Source organism: Sorex fumeus, unplaced genomic scaffold, assembly GCF_029834395.1.
Source record: "Sorex fumeus unplaced genomic scaffold, SorFum_2.1 ptg000034l, whole genome shotgun sequence".
NCBI classification, from domain to species: Eukaryota; Metazoa; Chordata; class Mammalia; order Eulipotyphla; family Soricidae; genus Sorex; species Sorex fumeus.
Genome location: NW_026606091.1, coordinates 45,620,955 through 45,640,348, shown reverse-complemented (window position 1 = coordinate 45,640,348; position 19,394 = coordinate 45,620,955). Strand labels below are relative to the sequence as shown.

Sequence of the window (19,394 nt, the reverse complement as noted above, 5' to 3'; positions counted from 1 at the left end):
GATTTAATAATTCAATGTAATTTCATTTATATTAATAGACACAAAACCATTTGAAAATCATTTTTAAATTTAAGTTCATCAAATAAATATAATTCTGATTGATGACCTACTTTTTCTTTAGTTTCCATCTTTATTACATTTTATGGCTTAAAATTAGGTATATCTTATCCTATAGAAAGGAAATCATCAAGAGGCCAGAGTGATTTGGTTACAGGCAGCCAACCTGTATTTGATCCCTAGTAACCCAGTGATTATCCCAAGCCTGACAAGAGTGATCTCTGAGCACAAAGCCAGGAGTAACCCCTGCTCACCCTTAGGTATGACCCAATCCCCTTTCCCCTCCAAAAAATGTTAACTAGTGAACCAGATGTTACTATATTAGCAATCAGAGAAATTCTAGGAAGCCATTTAGATTACTCTGTAAACTAGACCGCATAATTTACTGTTTCATAAAACACTGTTAAGCCAATTCTTTTAGAACAGAGTATATGAGCTAGTGTTTATTCTTCAATACTAAACTTCAGAGAAGTCCATGTATAGAAAAACCAAGGAGTTCAGGAATCTGGTTCTTTTACTGTGTATCATTGATAAAATAGTGAATATTGAATTTTCTTGGCAAGAATACAAAGATACTAATGCTAAATGATATATGTGCATCTATATTCATTGCAGTGCTATTTACAATAACCTATATCATTCTGGCTTGGGCATATGGGCACTTATAACCCAAGTGCCTGATGACAGATGGTTGGATAAAGAAGTTGTACACACATACACACACACACACGGAAACTATTTAGCTCTAAGAAAAGATGAATGCTTGTCTTTGGCTACGACCTAGATGGAACTAAGTTGATCATGCTGAATCTTCTAAGAGGTCATGCTGAGTAAAATTAGAAGGAAAAAGACAAATGCTAGCTCTTCTAACTCTCAGTGGTATATAAAGATACAAAACAAGGAAACAGTGCCCAGTAAAAATAATTTCTAAGATTTTGGTGAAAAAACTGAGGTTAACAATTTAGGGGCAGGTCTGGATTAGAAAAAAAAATTTTTTATGGACTATTGATGAAGGTTATTTGCACTTTGGGGATGGATGTGTTATGATGGTTTATTGTATTCCTAAAGTATATAAATGTTTGAACTTGTGCAAACTATATTTGAAAATTTTTAATATGCGTTGTATTTCCTAGGGGTAATAGGTCATTTAATATGTAGACTGAAAAAGAATTTAGGGCTTGTGGAGTTACAATACTTGCCACTTGTAACTCCACAACAACAAAGTAGCTAATAGTTTGGTTTCATGGATTTTTTTCCTTTGGGATAAAAACAGAATTGGAGATAGAAGTAAAATGAGTTTATAGTCAAGGGTTTTAATAAATATGAAAAAATGCAATTTTTGTTATATGTGTTAGATGACTTAACCAATTGAGTCAGAGGAGCTACGAGTCAGATTGGCACAAGACCTCAAGAGAGGAAAGGTTTTGCATAGTAATACAAGGTACTGGGCTTTAAAACAGGAAGGAGGAAAAGATTAGCCACAAGTGTTGATAGTGAAGTGGACTTAAACTGGGACAAAATAAACATGTCTATTTTTTTTAAATGTCCACTTGAGAAAAAAATCATCTATTTTAAAAAGTACTCAAGAAAATAAATTTTCAAATAAGGCAAAAGCGTATAGACATGCCTGCAAGGAGGTTAGAATAAGGGAAAAAAGCAGACACAATGAAGTAAAAGGAACGGGCTGGAGCAATAGCACAGTGGGTAGTGCGTTTGCCTTGCACGTGGCAGACCCAGGTTCAATTCTGAGGGTCCCATATGGTCCCCCAAGCACCGCCAGGAGTAACCCCTGTGCATCGCTGGGTGTGACCCAAAAGGCAAAAAATTTTTAAAAAATGGTTATCCTAAAACTGTTTTAAGGGGACCGAGTTTAAAAAAAAAATTAGAGGGAAGTTCCCACGTAAAAGATTTCGCAGTGGATCAAATATGCTCTGTGACAGGCAAGAAACATGTAGAGGATAAGGAACCAAGAAGCTTCACGGATGGTGATGAGCCGTGAGAATAAGGTGTGAAATTAACTGCATCAAGACTGAGTTTTGAACTTGAGCTTGTCTGGCTATTGAACTTGAGCTTGCCTGGCCTATTACGAGAGAAGCTCTGTTCACTGCCTGCTTTAACTTTACGTCAACTTTAAAATCAAGGGATGATTGATCTTCTTTTCCACTCACTCATTTTCACTTGCAGAGCTCCACAACTCTCAACAGCTCCTCCAACACCGTTGTTCGCTATGCAGCAGTAAATGCCGTCATCGCTGTCTTCCACGCTCAGGATGGTGAGGAGCTGCCCATTCTCCCGAATGCTGTACCGGGTATCAAAGAGCCTGGGGGGGGTCACAGAGAAAAAATGGTAGGTGAGGGCCTTTTCTGTGATTTATGATTAAGTGCTCAAACACGACTGGTCAAATAAGGCAATTAAAGGTAAGAGGAAACCCCAATGAGTTTCTAATAACAAATAATTTTACTAGCTCACTGTCACTGTCACTGTCCTCCCCTTGTTCATTGATTTGCTCGAGTGGGCCCAGGAACACTGTGAAACTTGTTACTGTGTTTGGCATATTGAATATGTCACGGGTAGCTTGCCAGGCTTTGCTATGCGGACGAGATACTCTCAGTAGCTTGCCAGGCTCTCCGAGAGGGGCGGAAGAATCAAATTTGAGTTGGTCGTGTTGGCCGCATGCAAGGCAAATGCTCTACCAGCTGTGCTATCACTCCTTAATTCTAATAATCAGAGCTAATAATCATTCTTAATTTTTAAACACCATGCTTAATTTTATTAATTAATTAATTTTGGGCTTTTTGTGTCACAAACAGTGATTACTTCTGGCTCTGCACTCAGGAATTACTCCTGGCAGTGCTTGGGGGACCATGTGGGATGCTGGGAATCGAACCCCAGTCAGCTGTGTGCAAGGCAAACACCTTTCCTGCTGTCCTATCGCTCTAGCCCCTATGCTTAATTTTAATAGTCAGACCATCACTGGGTACTTCATAAATGGTTGTGATATGATGTTTAATGGTAAGATCAAATGTAAAGTAGAGCTCAACAACAACAAAATTAAAAAAAAATAAAAAACAACCAAACTGATCAAAAAATTGGGGAGAGATGAACAGAAACCTACTTAAAGAAGACAAGAAAACTTACCGATGAACAAAAGATATATAGAAAATGCTCTACATTACTTATCATCATAAAATGCAAATCAAACTAACAGTGATACTTGCAACCATCACAAAGAACTAAAACAACCTGTGTGGCATGTATGTGGAGAACAAAGGAACCTCATTCACTGCTGGTGGGAATGTCTACTGGTCCAACCTATTTAGAAAACAATATGGATACTTCTCAAAAACTAGGAATTGAACTTCCAGATAATTCAGCAATTGTACTTCTTGTAATTTACCCCAATGGCCCAAAAGTTCTGTTCAGAAAAGATATCTGCACTCCTCTGTTCATTGCAACATTATTCACAAGAGCCCAGATCTAGAAACAACACTAGTTTCCAAAAACAGATGACTGGATAAAAACATATGGCAAGTATACACAATGAAACACTACTTGGCTATAAAAAAAAATAAAATTTGCTGTTACATGGATGAGACCAGTTGCAGTTACTGGTTTTGGCATATCGAATACACAACAGATAGCTTGCCAGGCTCTTCCGTGCGTGCGGAATACTCTCGGTAGCTTGCCAGTCTTTCCGAGAGGGATAGAGATAGATCTTCGTGAAGATCATGAACGATCGGTTTGAAGCTCTTCATGTTTCCAGAGCAAACAGATGCCGTCAGGCTACACTAGCACACGACAGGGACAAATGGAGACGTTACTGGCGCCCGCTCGAGCAAATCGACGACTAACGGGAAGTTAAGTGATTAAGTTATATGGATGGATCTGGAGGGTATTATGCTGAGTAAAGTTAGGAGAGGGAAATGGTGGAGGGCAGAGTGCTAGAATATTTCCTGTTTGAAGCCCAAATCATAACAGTTAATGGACATGATGCCTAAAATCAAACTAAAACTTTTTAGAAGATTGAATGTAAACTTTACATTATCCAGAAAAGTGTATCATTACTACAATATGTGAGGCTTCTGCCCATAATTCTAAGTAGAAGCTAGATAATGAGTACATATACATAAAGATGAAGTGCAGAAAGGGTTAAATATTTATAGATGTGATGAACAATGAGATGTGTGTTGATCCATTAAAACAACTTTTTGTTTAGTACTTAGCAAATGCCAAGCACAGATAGAGTTCCGCAGGATAAAATAACTTTAAACAAAATGATTTACAGAGGGACTGGAAAGAAAGTACAAGCAGTGAGGCATTTGCTTTGCATGCAGGCAACCCAGGTTCTATCCCTGGATCCCTGGTATCCTGTTAAGGTTCCCTGAGCCCACCAGGTGTGATCCCTGAACTCAGAGCCATGAGTAAGCTCTGAGCACCACCAGGGGTGGCCCCCAAACAAAACAAAACAAAACAAACAAACAAACAAACAAAAGGATAGTTCTCTGACTTTTTTCCATGCCAGAGAAGCGCATGTTCTTTCTTGAACATATATTCCTTTTTTCTCTGTCCTCATGTCTACATAAATTTTGTTCAGTAAAAACCCTTGCTTCACTAAAAAAATGTTTTATAGAGGATAAATTATGTTAAAATGTTTGTTGAGAGGGGGATTAAAGCAAGAGAAGAAAGCCAAGAAGTAATAGTAACTTAAAAGTAGGTTTGACAACCAAATAAAAATTATTTTCCCTTTTTTGGGAGATGATGCATCCAAAACAGTGCTCAGGGAGACCTGAGGCTATTCCTGGCAACTCTTGGCCAACCAGATGCTGGGGTCCTAGGATACAGGGATACTCAGGCTCTGAGTACTATAGACCATCAGGGCCAGCCCAGGAATGCTACAAGACCATTAGTGCCACACATTGAGGTCCTCAAGGGACCATATGGTACAAGGCATGCACCTTAATCCCTATACTGACTCCCCAGCCTTAAAGGAAAATTTGGAGAATCTTCCAAATAGTGCTTAGGACACCTGGGGAGCCCTCCTGGAGATTCTCAGTCATTCAGACTGACATTTCAATGTAGGGACCCAAAGCTGTGTTGATGCTCCAGCCCTGCACATTCTGGGAGTGCTCAGAAATCTTCAGGTGCTATACTTGGCGATGCAGTGCTGGGTTACAAAGCAGGTCTACTTTGTGTGAATCATGCATTTCAACCCCTGTATTATCTCTCTACTTTCTTTAAACGAAGCTTCTTTATGTAAAATTAATACAGTAGACCAAAGTATCTTACACTCTGTGTTGTGACCCCAAATGGGGTCATGTAACTGAATATGATGGTTGTGAAAAAGTTGGCAATGGTAAAAAGATTCTGAATGTACAATGACCAAAATTAAGTTGAGTTCATAAACCATATTCAACTGAGATTTTAACAAAATGTCAGCCACCTGACATTAAAAGTTCAAGAACTTGCCTAGTTATGAAGCAACGTAACTTGAAAACTTGAATTTCTTAATTCTGAAATAAATTTTAGGTTAAATTAGGATAGAATTTCCAGTAATTTCTGAAATGGCCTTTAAACGTACTACCACTCTTTCACTATATATATAAAGTGAAGCTCTCAGCGTTGACAATTAAAAAATCAAAATATCATTCATCTTTGAAAAATGTTGAATATGTTCTCCATCCTACAGTATCGAGTATTTAGCCAATATTTATTTATGTAAAAATAAAGAAGCATATTTTTCTCAAAATGAAAATTTGCTTTTGACTTTACTACATGATAGGTAAAGTATATGTACACATAATAATTATTTTAAAATAAATTTTATTTACAATTATGAGTAAATGTTTAATTTTTATACAAAACAGTAACAAGTCTCATCGTGGAGACGTTACTGGTGCCCACTCGAGCAAATCGGCGAACAACGGGATGACAGTGCTACAGTGTAATTCATATACTGATATACCTGGGACAGCAAGAATATTTCTTGGGCGAAAAGGGGTCACGAGTGGGAAAAGTTTAAGCTGTGGCTTAGACAGAATAATGATCTCCAAAAGATTCATACTCTACTCTCCAGAAATCATAAGTGTGCTGCTACCTTACATGGCAAAAGAGATTTTGCAAATGTCGATGATTTTAAATGGTTTCTCTTGTATTATCTGGATGGATATGATGCAATCATGAGTGTACTTAAATGATGGGAGAGGAAGCTGGTGAGTCAGAGGAGATGTGGCAATGAGGGGAGAGGAAGAAATGCTGAGATGCAGAACTTCGAAAATTAAGGCAGAGACCCAGGAATTCAGGCAGCCTCTAGAAGCTGGAGAAAGAAAGAAATATGATTCTCCCCTGAAGTCTCCAGGAAAAATTCAGTCCTGCCAACACCACAAATCTCTCTTGATTTTTCATCAGAGTGATCTATTTCAGACTTCTGACCCTAATATAATATGTTTATATTGTTTCAAGCCACTAAATATGTGTTAATTTGCTACAGTAGAAGTAGGAAATTCATACAATGTGAAAATAAAAAAATGGAAAGAAAATGTTTCTTAATGTTTAATCTTAATTATACACTAGCTCATGTGCTTGGCATAAGCACTGGTTACTTAATCAAGTCACGTAAAATACTGAGAATGCTCAGTCTCATGTCGTTTTTGTTTTGCTTACATTTTATGTTTCAGCTTTCATGAAAATTACTGATACTGGGCAATTTTAAAGACACAATTTTGGACCACTGAAATGAACGCTTCACCAAGAATACTCTATCCAGCTACAAAACTACAAAATGCTACTTCAGGAAATAAAAAAGGACATGAGAAAATGGAAAGATATCCCCTGCTCATGGATCGGGAGAATTAACATTGTTAAAATGGCAATACTTCCCAAAGCATTGTACAAATTCAATGTGATCCCTATAACGATACCCATGACATTCTTCAAAGAAACAGAGCAAACCTCCTGAAATTCATATGGAATAATAAGCCCCCATGGATAGCTAAAGCAATTCTTGGGAAAAAGAGAATGGGAGGAATCAACCTCCCTAACTTCAAACTCTACTACAAAGCAGTAATAGTTAAAACAGCATGGTACTGGAACAAAGGCAGAGCTTCAGACCAATGGAACAGGGTTGAATATACTGACATCTCTCCTAAACATATGATCATCTAATCTTTGACAAGGGAGCAAGAAATGTGAAGTAGAGCAAGGAAAGCATCTTTAACAAATTGTGCTGGCAAAACTGGATGGCTACATGCAAAAAAAAATGGGCTCAGATCTCTGCCTAACAAACACCATGGACAAAAGTAAGATCAAAATGGATTAAAGACCTCAACATCAGGCCAGAATCCATTAGGTACATTGAAGACAAAGTTGGCAAAACCCTCCATGATATTGAAGCTAATGGTATCTTCAAAGATCCCATGCCACTGGTCAAGAAGTGAAAACAGAGATAGACAAATGGGACTATCTTAAACTAAGAAGTTTCTGCACCTTAAAAGAAAAAGTGACCAAAATACAAAGACAGTCTACAGAATGGGAAAGAATATTCGCCCAATACACATCTGACAAGGGGTTGATATCAAGGATATACAAAAAACTGGTTGAACTCCACAAGAAGAAAATATCCAACCCCATCAAAAAATAGGGTGACAAAATGAACAGAAACTTTCTCAAAGAAGAAATCTGAATGGCAAAAAGGCACATGAGAAAATGCTCTATATCATTAATCATCGATGCAGATCAAAACAATAGAGATATCACCTCACACTACAGAGACTGGCCCACATCCAAAAGAACAAAAGAAACTGGTGTCGGCACGGATGTGGTGAGAAAGGGACCCTCCTTTGCTGCTGGTGGGAATGCTGACTGGTTAAGCCCTTTTGGAAAACAGTATGGACGATTCTCAAAAAATTAGAAATTGAGCTCCCATTTGACCAAGTAATACCACTCCTGGGAATATGTCCCAGAGGGGCAAAAAAGTATAGTCAAAGTGACATCTGCACTTGTTTGTTCATTGCAGCACTCTTTACAATAGCCAGAATCTGGAAAAAACCTGAGTGCCCGAGAACAGATGACTAGTTAAAGAAACTCTGGTACATCTACATAATGGAGTACTATGCAGCTGTTAGAAAAGATAAAGTCATAAAATTTACATACAAGTGGTACTACATGGAAAGTATCATGCTAAGTGAAATGAGTCAGAAAGAGAGGGATAGACATAGAAAGATTGCATTCATCTGGGGAACATAAAGTAACAAAATAGGAGACTAACACCCAAGAATAGTTGAGACAAGTACCAGGTGGTTCACTCCATGTCTTGGAGGTCAGCCGCACATGGTAGCTCAGATAGAGAAGGGAGCACCAAATAAAGGGTATTGGAAGTATCCTCCCAGGATGGGAGATGCATGCTGAAAGTAGAGTATAGACCCAAAATGATTGCCACTCAATGCCTCTTTTGCAAACCACAGCACCCAAAAAGAGAGAGAGAACAAAAGGGAATGCCCTGCCACAGAGGCAGGGTGGGATGGGGCGACGGAGGGTGGGAGGGATACTGGGATCATTGGTGGTGGAGAATGTGCACTGGTGGAGGGATGGGTACTCGATCATTGTATAGCTGAAACCCAGGCACAAAAATTGTAAGTCTACAACTGTACCTCATGGCGTCTCACTAATTAAAAAAAAAAATTATGGATGAAAAGTCCAGACAATGACATACAAAATTTTCAAGATTAATAATTTGTTAGATTATTATTTTATAACAAGAAAAAAAGCTTTTATACTGTGAAGGGTATTATAAAATATCTATAAGCTTAAAATAGGCATTTTTACAACAATTTTATACTTATAGTAAACAGAAATGGCAGTTACAGTGTCCCATTAATGGACACCTTATATTTGGTTTCTCCTATAATTGACAGACTAGTGTGGTGATTTGTTATAATTAACAATTTATTATAATTAATAAAATCACTATTGGTACTTTATTAACTAGAGTCACAGTTGATTGTTGTTTTTCTTAATTTTTTTTGTCTTTTTCTATTTTGTGATCTCAATCAGAACACCACATTTGATATATTTGATATTTCTCCTTGGTATCTTTTTGACTGTGACAACTTTTAGGACATTTTTCTTTTTTTACTTTAAATATTTTGAGGATTACTAGCTAAGTATTTTGCTGGATGCTCCTAACTTGGATTTTTTTTGTATATTTATCATAATTAAATTAGTCTCATGGATTAGAAGAGGATGAATATCATTGTAAAATATCATTTTTTCATGTTATAATGAGGGTTAGAGTTTAGTGAAACTAAAAACATTGTAAAATTGTAATTTTTGTTCATCCAAGTTCATGAACTTCATCTTTGGTTACCAACTCAGCTGACCAATGTCAGCTGTATTATCTGCTAGGAAACCAAGGTGCCATTGGTTACACATTTTTTAGTTTTACTTTTATCAAATAACAATGAAAGGGTAGCAAAATCTTTATATGCCAGGTGGAAGTTTTCTCTCTTTGCAGGCCTGACTTATTACAGAATCAATAGGTTCTTCTGATTTTCTAAAGAAAAAGTCGTCATGGTTACCTGAGGTCAGTCAGACTCAAACAATCTTCTTTGTATTTCTGGGATATTAAAAATTTAGATGATGAGTTATCCTATAAATTCACCCACCAATATTCTAGAAAATGTGTCCCAAGACCTAACATAATTTTTCTTAATTACTATGAAATTTCCTATTGGTCATAATCTAGGGACCATGTCTGCTCCATGTTAATTCAATTAATCACTGTTTCGCTTTGAAAAGTTCTTCAAACTCAAGTCCAGATCTTACATTAATAAAATAAGAAAAGATGCATTTCACATATTCTAGCACTGCCAAAAGCTGTGGGTTCATTTTTGTCAAAGATAAACTGTAAGACAATTATGGGCATTTTTTTTATCAGGTAAAGGCAGAATACTCACTTAATGAGAATTTTATTTCGAGTCCAGGAAATTTCAGGCTGGGGATAGGATTCCACTGCACACATGAAAGTAGCCACTTCTTCAACTAGAGCGTCCACTGTTTCAAGAGGAGTGGTGATGACAGGGGCTGGAAGGAGAGAGGATATCAGATGAGAACATGCTACAGTGTTATTTACTAAACCCTCTGCATGTAGTCGGAGGCCCCCACATACCTGAATGAGAATTATGTTTCCCCAAAGCAGAAATTTGCTGAAAGGAAGGATATGTTTATGCAGATAATTTTGACTCTACTTCCAAATCAGAATTTGAGACTCAAGAGAAGCCTCTTTGGAAAGTAGAACTCATAATTTGTTATTTATACATAGAAGTAGATCTAGATTTTATGAGGTCCAGTTACATAATGTGGGCATCTTTTTCAAACAGTATAAATGTGAATTTTTGTAAGGTTTCTAAATTCGTCAATGCTTAAAGGAAAGGTAGACTGGAAAGAGAAATATTAATAATAGTTGTCTAGAGACAATTTTTTGAAACTTCACATATATCTGTTCTATAAACATATTGCATGAACCCAATGAGGGTTTTAGAAAGGGTTCCTGCAAATGAAACAAAATATTATGAAATAAGTCAAATTTCAAATAGGCAAAGATGTTCTGGATAGACAGTATAGGGGTTAAAGTGTACATCTGTCGTGCAGCAAATCCTGGTTTAATACCCAGGCATCATCTGATCTTTCGAGCACTGTCAGGTGCAGCCTTGGTGGTCCCCAAGCACCACTGAGTATGTGTGAGGCAGGAAGAATGTTAACGTAGTACCCAATGCTGTGGGGCCTGAGAAGCATCACATTCTTTGGGCCTCACATTTAACCACCTGCCTGTTTGGCCAAGAATCTCCCAGATGGGACTCTGACCCCACTAAACACCCCTTTTATGACCCTCCACCCCAAATGGGAAAATATCTTGATAGATGTATCTTCAATGAAGGTGTACAAATTGCAAACAAAGATATAAAAAGATGCTCAATATCATTAGCTATTAAGACAGACAAAAGTCACAATTAGGTACTACTTAAAAACCAACAAATGGCTTTAATCAAAAAGGAACTACAAACAAAAAAATGTGGCAAAGAGAATGGTAGTTCCTCAAAAACTTAAGCAACTATCAGACGATATTCCAGAAATTATTCTTGTAGATATACATCCCCAAAATATTCAAAGCAAAGACTCAAATATTTGTCCATATAGAAGCATTATTGTAGTCACTGTCACTGTCCCTGTCCCTGTCCTCCCATTGTTCATCGATTTGCTCGAGCGGGCCCAGTAACGTCTCCATTTTGAGACTTGTTGTTACTGTGTTTGGCATATTGAATATGTCATGGGTAGCTTGCCAGGCTTTGTTGTGCCGGTGAGATACTCTTAGTAGCTTGCCGAGCTCTCCGAGACGGGAGGAGGAATTGAACCAGGCATGGCCAGGCTGGCTGCGTGCAAGGCAAATGCCCTACCGCTGTGCTATCACTCCAGCCCCAAAGTATTATTATTGAAAGCAAAAAGTAAAAGCAAGCCGTGTTTGCCAACAGATTAATTAATAAACAAAATGTAGGATATCCAAATGATAGATGATTATTTAATAATAACAATAATGGAAGCACTGATAAATGCTATGACACTGATGAGCATTGAAAATATGATTTCTGTGAGTTAAAGCATAGTCACAAAGGACAATTTATTGTGATTGCATTTATATGAGATGTCTAGATACTACATTAGTGATTGCTCAGAACTGGGAAAGAGGAGAGAGGGATTAAGTGCGGATGTACTGAGAGGTACAGGAATTTGTTTAGGGATAATAAAATTCTTTTGAAATTGGTTATAATGATGGATGCACAACTTTTGTTATATGCCTTAAATGAGTAAAATGCCAAGTATGGGATATGCCTCAACAAGCTGAGGTTGGGGAATTGTGTGTATGCGTTTGATAAACTAGACAAGAAAGTTATAATAATACTTAACAATTATTACTTACTTAAAATGTAATTTTTTCTACATTTACTATTACCTGTATCCTTGAGTTTATTTAGATATAATATATCTGTACGGTAGAACTCTGCCCAGAAAAATCTTTGCTGGTGTTTTGAAATTGACAGTGATTGAAATACTTATATTCTCCACTGTCTACTGTCCTCCCGTTGTTCATCGATTTGCTCAAGTGGGCCCTGTAACGTCTCCATTGTGAGACTTATTGTTACCGTGTTTGGCATATCCAATACGTCATGGGTAGCTTTACTCAGTTGGGAGGGTATTAAATATATCAGCAATAGCCATATAAGAGGAAATTAGTTATACATCTCTGGAAATAGTATTCTGATGACTATCAATAAAACAAAATATGCCCATGCTTAGTGTTGAGTAAAACAGCTGGCAACAGAACAGTATAAATAATTTTATTATGATATATTGTATTCAGATACTTTAGGAAAAAATAGAAGAAAATATACCAGCATATTAATAGCATAAATGACTTTCTATTTTGGTAGTATGGTGGTACGGGTCACATTATGGGTAGTATGGGTGACTTTCTATTTTAAATTTGTGTATTTTGTATTTTCAAAATAACCCCAAATTTTCTGGGAGATAATTTTAGAGAGTTGGATCACATGCCCGGTATGCATGAGGTCCTAAATTCAATCCCCAGCACTGCATGGCCTTCCAAGTTCTGCCAGTTGTGGCCCCCTAGCACTATTGTGATACCCCTTATGGCAACCTGCACTGCAGGGACAGAGCAGCATCACCTTACAGGGCCCCAGCACTGGGGCACTGAGGCTCACTCTGGGACCAGGTTTTCCTAAAAGTGATCACCAGACATCTGGTTCCCAGTTCCCTAAGCACCACTGTGAAGTTCCCCCAGATAAATAAACTTTATCCTTGAATTTCTTCTTATTCAATACATAGAGGTAAGATGTAATAAGCATATTATTTTATTATTATTTGCAGCAAAGTGACACAAATTTTGTTGAGATCAATTAAGGTAAAAAACAAACAATTGTTAAAGTAGTTTGTTAAACTTGGGGATGCAGAATTACTTGAGGTGTTACTAAGAAGTTTATAAATACCTTTCCATAATTTTCAGTAGCATAACACATGTGGAGTTTGAATCTGCTTTTTAAAAGTAATTTATATAAAATCAAGAACATGATGCGTGAAGTTCATTTATGTCATTGGCATTTCACATAAGAATAAATATTGTTAATAATAATAATTCCATTGGCAGATGAGGAATTGTAACTAAAAATCGTTCATTGGCTCAGCCTCACAGCTGACATTCAAGATTAAGTTTGATTTCAAGTTCCTATGTTATAACTCTAGACTTCACCATGTCTTTAGTATTGTAATGATTATAGAAATATTAAAGAATGGAGAAGTACATTTAAATGAATATTGATTTCTATAAGCATAAGAGGTCTTAAATGTAGTTCGCCCATATTCCAACGTCACCCAAACAAATTCACTCTCAAATTTTTACTGACATAATCACAGAGTTGTTCTGAACGAGATTTGTTGATACAGCAGACTGTCTCTTATTTACTTTTATCCAGCTTTCATCTCAGCCAGAGCCTGTTTAAACTAGGGCATTATTTCTTCTCAATACAAGAATCACTTGAATAACAAATACATGAAAATGAACACAACAGTTTTTTGAGCCCAAAGAGTAGCAAAACTTGAACAATTGCTGCTTGAAGAAAAGAACATGATATTACCCCAATTTTGTGTTTTATAGGCTCTTGCCCATGGCCATTGACAAACAAACACTTGGTTGAAATAGTTGCTGATTAACATAATAGAATAATTTTATAAACAAAGAAGTTAGGTGTACCACCTCTTTTCTATCCATAAAATCCAAGCTCAGACTCTAAATATATCCATGCCTCTTTAAAACCATGAATATATTCTTGCCTTTGTTGTTGTTTTTTATTTTATCTCCCAAGCAAGCTCATGGGGGCCAGGGGACACTCTCAGCAAAACTCAGGCATCGAAACTGGACAATTCCATCATTATGAGGGCCCAAGGCTGCAATGCTGAAGGGGTCCTGTGTGGAGTAGTTTTTTCAGTATGAGAAAACATGTGTGTTAGAGAAATTTCAAGTCCTCAAAGAAAGAAGGTATTCAGTATTGCTTATCACTTGGCGTAAGTTAAGAACTGGCGTGTTTTTTTCTATTTTTAATGTAATATGATTTAAAAGTTTTATTTATTATTATGTTCTTGTAACTTGTAAATTTCATTGAGAAACACTTATTAATACTAAATCACTAATTGCTAATGAACGCACTCCTAGGTTTTGCATTTAGAAATGGTATTGTGAACATACAAGCAGGAATTCTGGCTGTCTCTTACAATTTCGGAAATCATCTCTCCTGAAGGCAATTCTTTTAGTTAAGACAGAGTTTCATGGGAACCATGTAAAATATTATTTTCATGTTACACAGAAGTTTTGTTACCCCACTGCTGATCATCCTTAGTCCACAGCATTCTGCATTGAGCACTTCTTCGGTTTATGAGGACATGAATAACCACAGTGACTATGTATTTTCCCTCAGACATACAGAAGGACATTGGAAAGTAGGAAAAAGAACTTGATGCTAACAATCTCTTCCTGGTCGTCAAAATCCTTGTTTCACTTTCTTCATTATTTAATAGAGACTTCATGGTATGTTGCTGTATCATTTCAACTTTTTTTTACTAAGGCTCTAGTAAAGCTAGAGGTCTTTCTAGCTGCACCAAACCTGTATAGCAACAATTGTGAACTAACTGAATCACCTGTCATTTATCCTCAGTTTATATAGTATTGTTGGATAAAGAGAAACAATGACACAGATAAGGTTCACCGTAAATGTGCAGTCCCCAGCTCCAGCTGGATTCTGAGCATGGCCCCAGAATCTCTATATTATCTGATCCACTGACTCTAACATCTTCCGATCACGACCACTCTTCTCAGCAACTCTACTCATCCCTCATTTGTGCCTTCCCCAGTGATCTCAAGTTCTATTTCATTGTGAAGTTGCCTCCTTTGCCTTTAAAATTATGATAGAAATCCTGATGTTTCTCCTTTCTTTCTATTCTTGAAGGTCAATGATATTTTGAGCCAAAATGTTAGTATAGGGATATTAGAGATAGTATAGGGGTTCACTTGATCACTTGTCGTCCCATTGTTCATCGATTTGCTCAAGCAGGCACCAGTAACATCTCCATTTGCCGCTGTCATGTGACAGTGTAGCCCAATGGCATATTGGGGGCTCCTTCAGAGTCAGGGGAATGAGACCTGTTATTTTCACTGTTTTTGGCATATCGAATACACCACGGGTATCTTGCCAGGCTCTGCTGTGTGGGCTGGATACTCTCAGTAGCTTGCCGGGCTCTCTGAGAGGGCCAGAAAATACTGCATTGCTCTCTTTCGGGAGCTTTATTTTATAGTCTCTGGATCTTGGCCGTTGATGAGATTGCATGGCGCCGGGGATGGTTTGTGGGTATGGCTGCCAAGCGAACTGTAAAACGGGGGATCTGGGTGGAGGAGGCTTGTAGATCTCAGTCACAGGTCTTACATACCTGGATTCCTCTGCCGGTTCTTTCATGCGAGGCAAGTGAAGATGCTTAATTTGCTTACAACCGACCCTGGTTTGATCCCCTGCACTGAGTATGGTCTCCTGAGTATCTCCAGAAATGATCTTTAGGCACAGAGCCAGGAGTAATCTTGGAGCACTGCCGCGTGTGCTCCCCAAACAAATAAACAAATTAAGTCAGTAATAGTAAAAGCAACTGTTCCCTGAACACCGAGTTACTCTTTCATATGTACGTCAATATAAAACTTTCATCCGGGACTTGGTGCCCTGGATTGACAGCTGTGCCTGTTATGACTCAGTCATATGTCAAATCTGTGACTCTCATGCCTGGATATGTAGAAAAGAAACCTTAGAAAACAAATGTACCCTCTACATATGTGATGTATGCTAATGATAAATCATTGAGACTCAAAATTACTTTTGATATGTTAGTAAATCTGAAAAGTGGGGTTTGTGCAGGAGTTTTTAGTGCAGAAATTCATGATGCTTACTGGAATTCTATAAACTCTTAGAGAATTTATATCTCACCATATACTTAATACTCCCTGATAAAGCAATAAATATTATTAAACATGGTGAAGGCTACTAGTCAATTAGACATTGGTTACTACGCTACATGATTTGCAAAACCTTTCTACATGTGGGTTATAATATTGAGTTCACCAAAGAAAGATGATTCTGGTTAAAATGATTCAGAAAGGGACGGACTTTTCTCTTTGTCTTTGAACACAATGAATCATGATTATACTAAAACTAAAACCATAAACTATTGATTCTACAAGGTGGGTTGTTAATTTCATTGAGGAAATGGTATACTAACAAATGGAAAATAAGATGGAACACTCAAATATTTCAGTTTATTTTTTAAGATATTATACATATTCCTAAATCCATAAAGAACTTAGATAAAGGTATACTGTCTAAAAGTTCATTTTATGATTGTTCTCTGCCAATAATAGAGAAAATAACTATGAAATAGTGTGAAACATTTTTATTACTTTAAAATAAAGTAATTAAAATAATAGTATAACAGTATTAAAATAATAGTATAACATTGCAACTTTTGGATCACCATATTTAATGCAATTTAAACATTTAAAGACTGTGCTTTCATATTTATTTTCAGAACGGGTCCATGTTGCTAATAGATATTTGTTATGATATTTGTTTTAATGTTTTGGCTAATTCTATAAAAATTAATATTTCACAGAAATACCAGGTAAAAATAATATTTTAAATTTTAGATGGTAATTATATCAGTAGGTAAGTTGTAAATAGTTGGATTAATAATATGATGATTTTGTTTAAAAATGAAGTTTATTGACTTTTCGTTGCTTGCATGTCAACATTGAATCTTAACAGAGTGTGTTTAGGAATTAAAATGTGAAATCTGAAAATAATTTCTAAACTACAGATTAGGAGTTGTTTGTACAAAGGGGTTGTTTCTCCTTTTGTGTACCAAATTCTAAGTTGGACCATCAAAATCAATTGTCTTGCTCCTTATTAGACTGAATTTTAATAAATGGTAAATATTTATTCAACTCATTTTTATGTAACAATTATTTAAAATATTATAAATAAGATATAACTTCTTTTATGTTAATATTCATTTGTTGTATGACCGGACATTCATTGTATGATCAGGAAGTATTAAAATAATCGGAAGCCAAAGTCTTTCTGGCTATTATTAGCTGTTTGAAAAGATCCAGAATTTCTTTTATCTGGAGATACCTAATACCTGCTAATTGGCAACTAAACATTTGAATACATTTGAAGATAAAACTCTGCTTACGTAAGCTGGAAAAACAGGCCAAAACACAACTTAAGACTATGAGATCATATTATGAAGGAAACTGATTTTATTAACATATAAATCCTGCCTTGTGGCTCCAGAAATTTTATTAAACCACAAAACCTAAACTATATTTCCTGTCTACATACAGATATTGCCTGCATTTATCTACATAATATAAATGTAGCGAGCTCTTTGATAAAGTGCCATACAAAGAAAATTTTCTGAGTGTCTTATAAAAACTTCTTTTACTCTACTATGTTTAATTTGGGAACTCTTGAAGGATAGTATTCAACCTTATTTCTCATATATTTTTAATTATTTCATTGAAGTCACTTGCAATCACATATTTTCCAGTCTTCCTGATTTGTAATACACTCATCTCAGTTTCATAGTACACTGGCCAGGAACATATCACTGTGGTCATTCTTGCTACTACAACAGGTGTTTGTCAGTTTCTTAAGTTGCTTTCCTTTCCCCTGAGGTGGTGTTATTTCCGGTACATTCCAAAGGCTTTGGAAAAAAACTTTAACAATCTCTTGCCAAGTCAAACCATCTCTCTCTTCTAAAAGTTATTTAAAACTATTGTCTTCAGGTTTTGACTTATGTGGGTTAATTGTGTGTATCTTTCTCTAACTGTGATGTTTTAGGAGCTAAAATCTCTAGCGTTTTGTAAAACTAAATCTGATAATGGAAATGATTTTTTGCTCAGAAGCAAACACTCTTATGTCTAAGAGCAGGGTTGATTTCATTCATTGTAAATCTGATGTGAAAAGGATTTTATCACCCATTAAGACCACCCTGAAGTTTGACGTATACATAAACAAAACAGATCTTGATAACTTGCAGTCTACCTATTAATGTTTTCCTTAGAAGCCAGAGCTCTGCACTTTCCTTATGTCTAAACTTTTTATTGAAAAATTAATAGAAGTAGAAAGGAGACCATCAATCAATTCATTATATGTATAGTTTTTTCTCCCTCTTCATACAATCTACCCCTACTTTTCCAAGTAAAACGAGTCCATTATACTATGAATTGACTGATCAAAGCATGTACACATGCGAACACACACACACACACACACACACACACACACACACACACACACACACCCGCGTATGCGCTGCACACTCTCGCGCACACTTTCATTTACTTTATAACTATGAAAAGGTAACAAGAAGTCAAGATTGCTCAGACTAACCTTTTGGAAGTTTCTCAGTCCCGCTGAAGGCAACCAGAGTAAGAATATGTACCAGTGGAATGTTGACGAACTCTCTCATGATTAATCCAAGCTCAGGCAGGAGAAAGTTCTTTCTGGACAATGCAAGGAAAATTCCCACACAGTTTACATTTTAAAGCATGGTTGGTTACAAAAGGGTCGTCTGCTAATGACTGTTTGTGTCAGCAGCTCCGCAGGCTCTAAGTATAATCAGGAATTCTCAGACTTAACTGGAATGATGGACATGGCCAGCTGGTGAGTATGCACTTAGGCCAGTAATGCAAGTGGAGGACTGGAGGAACAAGGGAAAGAAAATCCCTTTAGAATCCCTTTAAAGACAGTGGCAGAAGGACAATACCAGATGCCTTTTTCAACCATCACTGTACTCCCCTGGGCATAGATTCCCTGATCTAATTCAACTCACCACTTTCCTGCATTCATACCAGAACCCTGAGTGTATCTAACTGTGACTCTTCCCTCGTGTCTTACCCATTGCCATTTCCTACTAATTGTACTGATTCATTATTCCTTGATTTCTTCCCCTCCTTTGATTCTAAATGATCATATGATCCTAACCCCTTTTTCAGACTCTCATCTCCTGTGGATAACAGTCTGTTATAGTGTGTATGTTATCTTCCTTTGTGTCTTTTCATCTTTAAATATTTGTTTTCAGGTAGTGTATCTTTCTCACAAGTCTTCTGTGTATCTCCCTATCCCCATCACGTAAACTTATGTTCAGACCTCTCTAATTTGTTGTCGGAGCCTTTG

General features: G+C 36.7%; 1 protein-coding gene across 5 annotated transcripts in view; it reads right to left on the bottom strand.

Moving 5' to 3' along the window:
• MUSK (muscle associated receptor tyrosine kinase) overlaps positions 1–18,687 on the bottom strand; it is an 81,393-nt gene extending 62,706 nt beyond the window's left edge. For all 5 annotated transcript variants that reach the window (XM_056117300.1, XM_056117303.1, XM_056117301.1 and 2 more), the window contains exons 1-3: positions 18,609–18,687; positions 10,008–10,134; positions 2,226–2,377 (exon numbers count right to left, since the gene is read on the bottom strand). In XM_056117300.1, coding sequence (XP_055973275.1) covers positions 2,226–2,377; positions 10,008–10,134; positions 18,609–18,687 — 358 coding nt within the window. The remainder of the gene's footprint in view (positions 1–2,225; positions 2,378–10,007; positions 10,135–18,608) is intronic.
• Between the last annotated feature and the right edge of the window lie 707 nt (positions 18,688–19,394).